Source organism: Pinus tabuliformis, chromosome 1_1 (assembly GCF_031772625.1).
Source record: "Pinus tabuliformis cultivar Carrire ecotype Pingquan chromosome 1_1, CPIR1, whole genome shotgun sequence".
NCBI classification, from domain to species: Eukaryota; Viridiplantae; Streptophyta; class Pinopsida; order Pinales; family Pinaceae; genus Pinus; species Pinus tabuliformis.
In genome coordinates this window covers 848,642,632-848,655,155 of record NC_142297.1, presented here as the reverse complement: position 1 = coordinate 848,655,155, position 12,524 = coordinate 848,642,632, and the positions used below count along the sequence as shown (strand labels likewise).

Sequence of the window (12,524 nt, the reverse complement as noted above, 5' to 3'; positions counted from 1 at the left end):
AGAAAATTAGAAACCGAACATATTAATTATAAATGATAGTACCGGTCAAGATTGTCATTGGTCACTTAAATCTAGTTCATATAAATCTAGTAAAAAACTAATTAAAAACATAATTTTGTTAATTATAAACGATAGCACTGATCAAATTTGTCACTTGTCACTTAAATCTGGTTGATATGCTAATGATTATAATGAACAACTTTGAAAAGAGAAACAAATAGATAATATAATCTCAAGCTGAGAAAACCTATCTTAGTATATTGTGTTTGTTAATATGTACACATAAGATATTTGAAGTACGCGAGTATTTTGATATGGCTTTGTCTTCTATTTAATGTAAAATGGTATTGCTAAGACATTTTCTGATTTCCTTAAACTAGATTGTCTTCTGTTTGTTTGCTTTTTTAACATTCTGATTTATTGAACCAGAGTGGTTCAATTTCAAATCAACGTACGAAAGACTCTTTTGAAGAGAGTTTCAATTGCAAATCAACATACGAGAGACCCTGTTGAAGAGAGCTTCCATGGAATATTACGACAAACTCTTCCCATTCTTTTGTTTGTTGATGAATGAAAAGACACCATTTGGCAAAATAATTTACATTAGTTATAAATATTTTGATCGAGTCGAAAGAAGAAAATATATGATGATGGAAAACAATCAGATTTTTTATTTTTATTGGAAGAAATATCTTCTTAGATTTACTAAGAGGAATCACATTTCACAAAAATTAAGAAACTTCAAAGATAATATAAGAGAATTGGCTCGTAACTTTCTAGTAATCAAATGCTTTAGCCACTTGAATTAGACAAAAACCAATTAAACTAACTCTCAACCTTGATGAAATTGGCTCATAACTTTCTAGTAATCAAATGTTTTAGCCACTTGAACTAAATCAAAACTAATTGAACTAACCCTCAACTTTGATAAAATTGGCTCATAACTTTCTAGTAATCAAATGCTTTAGTGAATTGAACTAGACCAAAACCAATTTAACTAACCCTCAACCTTGATAAAACAAATCGGAGCAAATATTTTCTAAAATTGAACTAGACCAAGATCAATGGAACTAACCCTCAGCCTTGGTAAAACAAATAGGCTTGGTAAAACAAACAGGGGCAATATTTTCTGATGCTTTCATTGTTCGTACTTGATTGGTCGGTAATTCTCTTCATTCTGTGAAAAATTTCATGGGTCTCAAATTGGAAAAATTCTTGACAATTTTACTCTTCAAGTCTGAATATTTATGCCTCTTCTCTGGAAAGTAATGTGACATTCTTCCGTCCCTGAATCCTCTTTTACTACTGCAATCAGAAGAAAAGATATCATCAGGAGCTATCGTGCATTCAGCAGCCCCCGAGCGTCTTTGCATGGATTGCGAATCCCAGCCATGGTCTAAGTAAATTACAGCCACACTAATATCGTCATGAATTAGACGTCGATCTCCCATTTTGATTTTCTTCATGTCGCTGTACTTTATATTGCTTTTATATGCAGCCTTCTCAATGGCAGTTCTGACTAAAAGCTTGGCTATCCCCTGTAGTAGTGGATATAAGAATATTCACAATGTTGTCAAAAAATTGAAAAATATATAACCTAAAATCCTAGCGAAATGAAACCTAAGAAATAAAACCTGATAAATTAAAGCTATTACCTTGTTGAAACCTAAGAAATAAAACCTGATAAATTAAAGCTATTACCTTGGGAGGATTACTGTGAATAATATCGACGGCTTCTTGATCAGTCAACTGATCCCACAGACCATCCGATGCAAATATTAAAAACTTATCCTCTTCCTTTAGCTCCCGTGAATATATGTAAGGCTCTGCTGTCAGAATTGGCCTCTCCTTGCATATCCCATACGGTTCGGTTGTTTTAAAATAAAAATCACCGATCGCCCTCGAGACCTAAATAAGAAAAAACATATATCACAGCATTGAATTAAACTGAGTAATCTTTCTTTTAAGTGTAGAATTTAAAAATATTTTGAAATTAGATAATTAAACTGAGTAATCTTTCTTTTAAGTGTAGAATTTAAAAATATTTTGAAATTAGATAAACGGAAGCGACTTAACAACTTATTATTAAAATCTCAAAATCTGCAATGGCAGTAGAATTAAATTCAATCATAATATTGAATCAAAACCTAATATAAAATTTGTTTTATTGGACATGACCATGATAGCAGTAGGTTCACCCATGCTGAATTTAAAAATAAAAAAATTGTGTTATATAAACTTATATTTCTAATATTCAGGGAACAAGTTAAAGTGAAAGGTTTATTATCTAAAGGTTCATTATTTAAAAACATTTGGCAAAAACAAGTTAAAGCCTCGTAACCTAAAAACATTGTGCAAAAGTGAAAATCTTTCCCATTTCTCATTATAATAGTTGTCTTAATTTTCCGGTGGTGGTGGTGGTGGTGGTGGTCCACTCAGACTAAATTGGTCTATAGAACCTATAATTTTCTTAGTTCTTAATTGTGGCTTCTCGTCTTTCTTGGTGAGATTGGTGCTGTAGCTTTCCTTTTTTTCTCTATGGTCTTCCAACTTCCTTTATCTTGCATCTCCTTCATCTCTTCTGATTCTTGGAACATTGGTGTCTTAACTTGGAGATCTACTTTGCTGTTAAGTGAAGATTTATTTTGTGGGGAATCCTTATAACTGTTGATACTTGAGAGGTTGTCGAGTTCACTTTTTTGCTGTTGGGCGGGGCTTCCCCCTCCCTGTCTTGAGAGTTGTTTCTTTCTTTCTGGATTTCTTGCGATTCAGAGTTTTCTGGAAAGTATTCTTCCTTGATGACAGTGATAATAAATCAACCAGTCCATAAAGTGAATTTCTTTTTCTTATTTCTTCTTATTTCTTATTATGATCATTGTCTTAATTTTGCTTAAATAATAATAATAACCAACCAGCCGATAACAACCCTATCCAATGATACCACTGTTGATTTTTTTTTAAGGTGCAACCCGGAAGAAACAAATATATTACATCATCATTGTATCTAACAGACAACATATCGTGTATATTGGGATTTGAACAGGAGTGGGGAGATCAGTCATAACATCAGGTACGTACCTATACAACTGTTGATTTTACAACTAAATTGATAAGACCACTGTTGATTTTACAACTGAATTGATAAGTTTTCTGATTTTACAACTGAATAGATAAGTTTTGAAAAATAAACTTGTGTTATATAAACACACACCTGAATTAAACCTTTGACACGCCAGTTGCCGTGCTTCCACACAACAATATCTGGATCGTCCGGATGTAGCATTTTCAGCTCCTCCCGTACATCCTCATGCACTACATTATGATCTCTGGTTAGTCGTTCTGCATAAACAATGGTTTCCTGGGTTTGGAAACAGAAGGTTGAGACGCCCATAACGGCTCTGCAATCGCCAAGATTTGCCGTATAAAGCTTACGATCGGGGGTTATAAAACCCACCGCACAGACTGTGCCCACAGTGGGTCTTTGGGTTTGCTGAAAAAAGTCCGCCTCCGTCGCATGGATTGATTTTCTAATCACCTCGGCAGATACACCACCTTCTTCTGCTGCAAGATCTGTATATAGTACCAGTAAATTGGGCATAAGGTAAAGTCTAATGTTATAAACAAGCAACATTTTACATTTTAATTTTTGAAGTGCAAGGATAGTTTATTTATGGATATAAATCAATTAGTTTGTGGGGGTTTAATTTTAGTAAGTTATGAGTTTAAATTTCATGGGTTGGATTGGGGATAGAATTAAAATATTCAGGTTATATCTAATTATATTCACAATTGCAAATTGTTTTTCTATCTAATATTGAAACTATATTCACAATTGCAAATTGTTTTTCTATCCAACATTGAAACTGAGCATAATTTGACATGTTTATCACTTACTTTCGATGTGTTTGTAGAGATTATTACGAACAAACACAGAGGCCTCCTGTCCGCCATGGCCGTCGTAAACACCGATAAAAGTGCCGAAGGGAGAAACCATAACCTGGCTTTGGTCCTCCATCAGTGAATTCGCCTGAGCAGCCGCCATTGAGTAGACACCAAACGCGTGCCCTTTCATATCTTGGTGCCATTTCAGGTTTTTTGTTTTGAAACAAGGCAGGCAGGATGTCGGCATTGGCACAGAGAAAAGTCTGTCAGATGATTTCTATTTCCTATTCGTTTCGGCTACAAACGGTCGCTTTATGTCCTCGATCTCCTTTCTTTGAATTTATAGACCATAAAATATATACGTTGGATACACTCATACACGACAATGACCTTCCGAGAGTCATGCCGACAGTAGTGCAATCGATTATATATAAAGTTTATGAAACTTTATGATGCTTATCCAATATTGTGGTTTTCGGGTGGCGCATCAAAAAAGGGATCTGTAGTGTAATATTAAATTAAATTAGTGTTAATATTATATTTATAAAGTTAAATAGGTATTATAATAATAGTAATTATTTATTTAAAAATTATGGTTAAGGTATTCTTTAATTATTTTATATTGTGATGTTTTGGATAGAATGGGGTGAAAACAAATTTTGGTTAGGTTATAATTTTTTTTTAATGTTGAAAATGTGTTTTTGATGGTATAAAAAGATTTAATTTTATAAACCTATGAAATTTAAGATTTTAATTAATTTCTACAGAATTTCGAGAAACTTTGATCATAAAATAAACCAACCTTTTTTAAATGTAGAATAATTTAAGGGATTTATTAAATTGGCCTTTCAAACTTCGTTGTTTCTGTTATAAGGGACTTTTCTCGGCCCAATTTTTCTCTTCGACCCTAAGATAAGAGATAAAATATATATATTTTGTTTATTTAGATTTCAATTTCTAATTTATTAGAAAGGAAAATATATTTTTAATTTTATAAAATTGAATAAATAATTTTTAATTTTAATTTATAGTTTGAATAAAAGATGAAATTATTTTTGAAGAATTTTTCGGTAAAAATCACATGGAGAAATTTTTGTCGACGGGTTTCGAACCAACCAGTGTGGTTCATCGTTAGGACAAGTTGAATGAGCAGATCTGGCCTATGCACTTTAAATAGACCGGGCAGAATATCCAATGACTCAGATTACTAGAAAGACAACAGCTCGATTTGGCCTGATAACAACTAGTTTGACCATTATATTAATTAATATTATTTAATTATTTAATTATTTTATTTTTTTTATATATAACAGAAATTTTAGTTATAGAATTAAAGTGCATAGGCCAGATCTGCTCATTCAACTTGTCCTGACGATGAACCACACTGGTTATTTTAGTTATAGAATTAAAGTGCATAGGCCAGATCTGCTCATTCAACTTGTCCTGACGATGAACCACACTGGTTGGTTCGAAACGCGTCGACAAAAATTTCTCCATGTGATTTTCGCCGAAGAATTCTTCAAAAATTTTATATGGATCACAGAAATATCAATTCAATAGATGAAATTATTGTTTTTTGGTATTTTTTTTCAAAATTAATTAGAAATTTTTATAATATAAATTTAAATGATTTAATCTGTAAGATTTTTAAATATTGAATCCATTTATATATTAAAAGATGCATTTTAAATAAAAATAAATTGTAATTTTAGTCAAAATTATATTACTAAATTCTTAAAAAATGATATTAATGATCCGTTAATTCTTTTTATTTATAAATATTAATTATTAATATTTTAATATAAAAACTCTTTTTTATTTAATTATAAATAATTGTCTCACTAATTATATTATATGAGCAAATTTAGTGATCACGATTCGCAAATCTATTTTATTTTGTAGGGGCACTCAATTCCATGAAATTGGAGGTAACGTCTCTTGATCCATATTTTTTTTTTTAGACCACATGGTGAATCGGTAACTGTCTAGCCTAATCTAGGAGAGACCCAGGATCAAACCTGAACGCTGCCACTATAACACCAAGAGCATAACCAATAGCCTGCAAATCAGTTATACTAAGTTCCTATGATTTTGGCAAGAGTAGACTCAACGGGAAAGGGGAATCCGCCACTATAACACCAAGAGCATAACCAATAGCCTGCAAATCAGTTATACTAAGTTCCTATGATTTTGGCAAGAGTAGACTCAACGGGAAAGGGGAATCCGCCCCTCTAGCCGCCACCACAGCAGGCTGCTAAATGTACTCAATGAGATTTGAACTTCGGTCTGCCCAGGCATAGCCCAAGTGACTTACCGTCAAACCACACATCACTGTACGTCTCTTCATCCATATTAGTAAGGAATATTTGAAAATTTGGTGGAATGTTTTTGAAGATTGTTAGATGAATGTCTATCACGTTTTGAAATTAGTTAAAAATATTATTATTTAATTTTTATATTTATAGGTGTGGTTATTTTAGAATATGATTTTTATAAGTATATTTATTTTTGAATTTAAGTTTTTGTGATTCATATTGTTTAGAGAAAAATTTTTCAATGAAATTATATTTACAATTATTTGGTCAACTAGTTTTGGACTACTTAATGTGGTTCATCATCATATTTATTTATTTGAGGATATGGTTTTTAAAATTTTAATTTAATTATTAAATTAATATTAAAAATTTAACCTTTATGAAGTATCTACTAAATAATTTTCATAATAATTAAAAATAAGAATTTGTCATTTCAGACAGAGGTAGGGTTATTGAGTCATATCACTACTTAACCGAGAATTGTTCACATCAATTGACTAGAAATGGGAACGCTGGGATAAACCCTATATGCAACAGAGACATCGACAATCCTAGGTAGTACACCAGATGTAGAACCCTTAGGTGTTATCTTAAGTGCAAGGTAGTGTATTGTGTTGGGCTCCATTGATCATCCTCCATCGTCAGAGAGTTACCCTTCCAATCCTCCACAAGAAAAAAACAAAGAAGGAATTTGATCAAAGAAACAAGGTAAGAAAGTGAAGTGCATGAAGGTGAAAGAAGGAATTGCATCACATCTGAAAAAGTGGGCACAAGAGGTATGGGGACAAATTCTGGATGAATTACTAGTGATTTGTACCTTATTGAGGGGATGGTTCGCGTTAAAATTTAATAAGGAATAGCATGCAAGCTGGGCTATCACGAGATATTGGAACATTAAAATGGCCCCTATCTTGTTAAAAACATGGTCACTACTATTGGATCTAGATAGAGAAAAGTTGGGAGCCGAACCATTATGGGTGAGGTTACCTAGATTGCTGCTTCATCTATGGACGAAGGATATATTTCATGGATTTGGGGATAATTTTGGAACATATCTAGATTATGAAAATTCATATATAGAGACTGGAAATATGCCTTTTGCGAGAATATTGGTTAAATTGGATATAGGAGAAGGACTTGTGGCAAGTTTTATTTTACATTACGGGGGATATGTTCACCATCAGAAATTGGACTATGAGGGGGGTGCCTTTTTTATGTAGGAGATGCCATGAGGTTGGACATGTGTTTAAAGAATGTCTATTGGTACTTACATGGAAGAATGGGAAACTTGTTATTGGAAATGGCATTCAAGTTCACAAAGGAGTAGAATATGGGGGTGGTATGGATTTGCCTTCCCAAATTGGTTTGTCTTCCCCAGGTGGCATCGAAGATGAGAAAAGATCCTTAGAGGCTTAGAGGAAGAGTGTGGCAACCCGATCTTAAAGTATTTGGGCTCTGTTCCACCAATGACTTCATCATCATCGGGTATGCTATACCCACTCTCCTCCAATCCTTTCCACACTAAATCTATATGTTTTGTGAATGTATATCGTCTTTAAATATTTCTTATGTTGGGGCTCAAGTTCCAAATATTATGAGTGGGGTGGTAACCTATCTTATTAGCTCTGTTCATGTTTGTTGTCAGGCACCCACCCCTTCCTTTCCATATTCAGATGATAAATATTCCTGTTTGGGTAGGGAACCTACATGTAATTTGTCGTCCTTGGCCATATCCCTTAGAAAAAATTATAAGTAGAAATTGGGTGTGGGCTTGGTCCTCTATCCCCTTTTAAGATTCATAAAATCCCTAGAGGTCATCAATTCCATATGTCAAAAGCTATCAATCATGCTAGTCAAGATATCAGTGCTAGTAGACAACTTTCTTTGGATGGAGTCCTTAGAGCAAGGAATGCCCTGGGCGTTGGGCCTTTATGAAGTGGGTATTTAACTCTAGAGGGTTAGCTAACCCATCCAAAATGCTAGCATTGAAGTGATTGGTTCAGTCGGATCATCTTGACATTTTTTTTCTTGAGGATACTTTGGTACTGAGAGATGGTATTGTTAGAGCATTGGAAGGGATATTCCATGCATGGTCTTTTTATGCTACTGATGCCCAAGGAAGGTCTCAGGCTCTAGCAATGGGGATAAAATCTATGTAAAGCCTTCTCCCACATTTACCCAATTTCATTAGCCTGCTAGGGTAAACATGAGATGAAGAGTTACTATGACATGAGCTGATCTCCAAGTTCCAATCAAGGAAGTGGGGCTTACAAACTAACAACTCACAACAACCCTCAAGGCTACAGGACACTCACGGGGAAAAGAACCACCCCACGTGACCAAACCCTGATCCGATGCTCCTTTTCATTGAACTAGGCTCCCAACCGCATGCATGACAAGGCCCAAGTTTTGTTGAATGCCTCCAAACGCATGCACAACATTGCCTGAGTGTAGTTGTGACCCAAATTGTCTAGTTTAGAGGGTGTGGTCATGAGATCCGAGCCACAATTCTAGGTTAGCCTCTGTACCACTACCCAAAAATTCCTTAAATTTCTCAGGATCATAAATACATGACAAAAAGGCTAAACATACAAACTTGATTCATAAAATTGACCTCGACTGACCAAAACAAACTAAGCATTTCATCAAACAGATGGAAAACATGTAAGCTAAAGGTCATGAATGCATACATGGTCATAAAAGTTTGAGATCCATCTGATATTCACTGAGAATTACCTATGCCCTCTCCACATAGCTGCAACAACACTTATTAGTTCATACATTCATGAACCGATCAATATCTAAACAATTCATGATAAGAGCCATGAAATATACATATCATCTAAACAACATATAACTAGAAGATAACCAACATATAAACCATGTAAACCTAACCATAATATCACTGATATAATCGCTACAATTACTTATAGATCACCAAAAGGAAATGTATCATATTAACATATGAAAATTCCAACCAAGTCAAGGACTTCCACATACCACCCGACCATAGATTGGGCTGAACCAAATTTCTCTTTTAGCGAATCATCCTTGTGCCATATTCTAAGCACGAATGTGGGATCTCATGGAATAAAATAAAATAAAACAAATGAGGGCTTCTAGAGGCCAAACTACCTCAACCCTCAACCATTGATTCCACCTGATAACCAGACATCACTAAAACCAACTAGATCAGTCTCCACCTAAGCTGTCTAGGGCTCCATGAACTAGTAACTCAACCCACAACCTTTCGTGACTTGAAAGTGTTTGTCCAACCTATCTCCATGGACTAGTAACTCAAGGCACTAAGGGCTCCATATTATTTGTCCCAACCTAGTCTCTAGGACTAGTAACTCAACCCAAGATGTTCTAGGGCTTCCAAAGCATTTGTCTGTGTTAGTGTCGGTATCTTCATCCCTCCATCAGTGATCAAAATAATCTTGTTGCATTGCATGTTAGGTGTCTCATCCAATCATCTGCATTCCATTAGGATCATGGATCATCTGATGGTAGTGGCATATTATAAATTTTCCCTCATGATCTTTACCTGTTGGCTCATTTTTATACATTTAGGTCATTTACAGTCATTTTCTGCCATTACATCTGAAAAAGTCATTTTTAGGGTTTTAGGTCTCATTAGGTCTAGGGTTTTGTCAATAAGGTCTTGCAAAAGCTCAATAATGGTCAACAAGCACATGAGGAGGTCAAATAAAGTCTCAGCAACAAAAGTTTCAATAATCACATGCTCAATGATTGATTTTTCCTCAAAACCCTGTTTTGAGGAAAAACAGAGTTTTTATGTTTTATGTACAAGATTTCATGTAATTTCATTTTTCCTATATGTAATAATTTCGAGATGTAGCCCTAGTCACCTTGCCAAGCTCCTGCACTCCAATTCCCGCAAAAGAGTTAAAAAAATATTCAAAGCATTTAGTCCATCAAAGGAAAAAAGCAAGTCAAACTGCCAAAACAGAGTTTTAAAAAAGCAAGTGAAATCCAAACATTACAAAGTGGGTTTTTATAAGTGAAAAATTAAATTGGTGGGTATATAAAGTCTTTTCATATTAAAGAAGTTCATTTGTGTCCAAAGAGTGAATGAGAACAAGAGCTAAGTCGTTTTGAGCCTAAGGAGTGAATTTGCAACCAAATTGTGAAAATTTTGAGGCGCTGCGCACCTGGGTCAAGGCGCGGTGCACCTGGTCGGTGCCGCGCACGCAGCGCAGGTTTTACACTGGAATTCTAACTGGCGCGACGCACCAGAGAGGCATGGTGCACTTGTTAGTGGGTGCGGCGCACCGGCCTTCAAAGCCCGAAACTCATCCAAATCTTTCTTCCAAGCTCCAAACTTGCAAATTCCTCATTCCACAAGTAATTTAACAATCCCAAGTACCACTGTGAGGGTTTTTCATCAGTTTTTATGGTGTTTCAATAGGAGAAAAATAAAACCCTAGTTCGTTGCATAGTTAATTGAAAAAGCTACCTAGGGTTTGCAAAATTACAGTTTTTGCTGTCTAATTCCCATCCTACCATTTTCACATCCCCTCACTACAATTTCATTCACCTCTTTTCCCCTTCCCTCTTTCACTTACACTTACCTATTACCCCTATACCCAAAACTGAAAACCCTAATCCTTAATCCCACTACTCCCAAAACCTAATTAACATCCCTGATCCCTAATCCTTGTTCCCCAAAACTCTACAATTCCAAAAAACCCTACAGTCATCACAAACTTCCACATTCACAGTCCCCATCATCAAATCCCTGTCATTTAGCAACAAATACCTATTGTTCCTATAAAATCTCTTCATACTCATCTAAGAAACATCAAATAATGGCAAACATGGAGTTAGAATCATCTTATGACAGAAATGAGGAAACAGTAAGTGACTCCTCCAAAGAAATTCATCCACCAAGGAGACGTCACAAGGAGACCTCCGAGAGGAGCCCACTACACTTACTGAGTTATTGGCTTGCCCTCTTGCTGTAGCATGCTTCAAACATCAATCTTGCTACCAATTTTGTGAGATGGTGGAAAGAGTGAAATACCACCACGAGCTTGCCAAACTTTTTGTGCTCCATCTTCACAATGGTCACATCTTCACAATGGCCAGGTCAATTTGGCAGGTGTGAAATTCACTTTGACACGTGAGACTATAGCTCAAGCAATCAGTATTCCGAATGTAGGTGAATAGTAGAACAAGGGATAGTTGGTGGAGAGAGATGATTATGAGCCTTATATCAAGGCTGGTTTTCAGAGGCATATCAGTAGGGTCTTCCCTTTCAGGTACATACAGGACACATATGCTCCCCTTATGAAACTCATAATCAAATATTTTAGCTGTGAAGGTAGATTTTCTCTCCTATACACCCATCATATCAAATTGTTGATGCATTTTATTAGGGTGAGGATGATGAACATTCCTTATTTCATATGCTAGAATATTGAGAAAATGACCACATTGGTGCAAAGGAAACCTCCACATTAGCAGTATAACAACATCTATCACTTTGCATTGATCAAGATTGTGGTTTTACATCAGCTTAGTTTACTGAATGTTTCATGGGAGGATTTCATTTCACATGAGGTATTCACAAGCTCTCAAGTGCCCCGATCAGTTTTTCATGAGGTAGGAGAGCCTTCACATCAGCAAGAGGTGCATGAAACCCAAACCACCAGTGTACCAGTGTTTGTCACTTACCAAAAAGGGACAAGAAGATTGTTTGCAGCAACAAAATGAGTGCCATCTCCACCCGGGGTGGAAGGGGTCTCGTTTCCTTCAATAGCAAAGCAGGTACAGGGCAAAGATAAACAGAAATTGCATGATGAGGGGCCTTCTAAAGGTCAAGAGAGGGAGTTCACTCTCATTCAGGATGATGACATTGATTTGGGCTCCCAAAGCTCAAAGCTCAAGGAGATCATTCAAGAACAGAAAGCTGACATTGATGACTTGTCTCTCAACCTGGAAATAGCCAAGTGGATAATCAACTATCTTGAGCAGAGGAAAAAATAGTTAGAGGACTAGCAAACCATCATGGAGCTCCAAAACATAAGAGAAAACCGGCAAGCTGCCAAGAGGAGGAAAGTCAAGTTGACACCACTTGAACAAGAAATTGAAGCTGATCATGAATCTTGGCTTGAGAGGGCAAACATGCACTTGGAAAAGATGCTGGAGAAGGCCAAAAAAGAGAAAAAGATGTTGAGGCACATGGCCTATCACTATTTGGCGAGAAACAAAGTTTGCAAAGTGAGAATTAGGACTTTGAAGGCCAAGTTGAGGAAAGCTTTGAGGAAGAGGAAAGAGCAAGACAAGCTCAAGATTTTGGCT

The 12,524-nt window shown here is 35.6% G+C and overlaps 1 protein-coding gene across 1 annotated transcript; it reads right to left on the bottom strand.

Moving 5' to 3' along the window:
• Window positions 1–1,172: 1,172 nt before the first annotated feature.
• Window positions 1,173–4,042, bottom strand: LOC149216926 (putative protein phosphatase 2C 78). Its single transcript, XM_089390084.1, has 4 exons — window positions 3,895–4,042; window positions 3,212–3,570; window positions 1,702–1,908; window positions 1,173–1,538 (listed from the first exon to the last, which is right to left on the bottom strand). The coding sequence occupies exons 1-4, from the start codon at window positions 4,040–4,042 to the stop codon at window positions 1,173–1,175; spliced, it is 1,080 nt and encodes a 359-aa protein (XP_089246210.1).
• Between the last annotated feature and the right edge of the window lie 8,482 nt (window positions 4,043–12,524).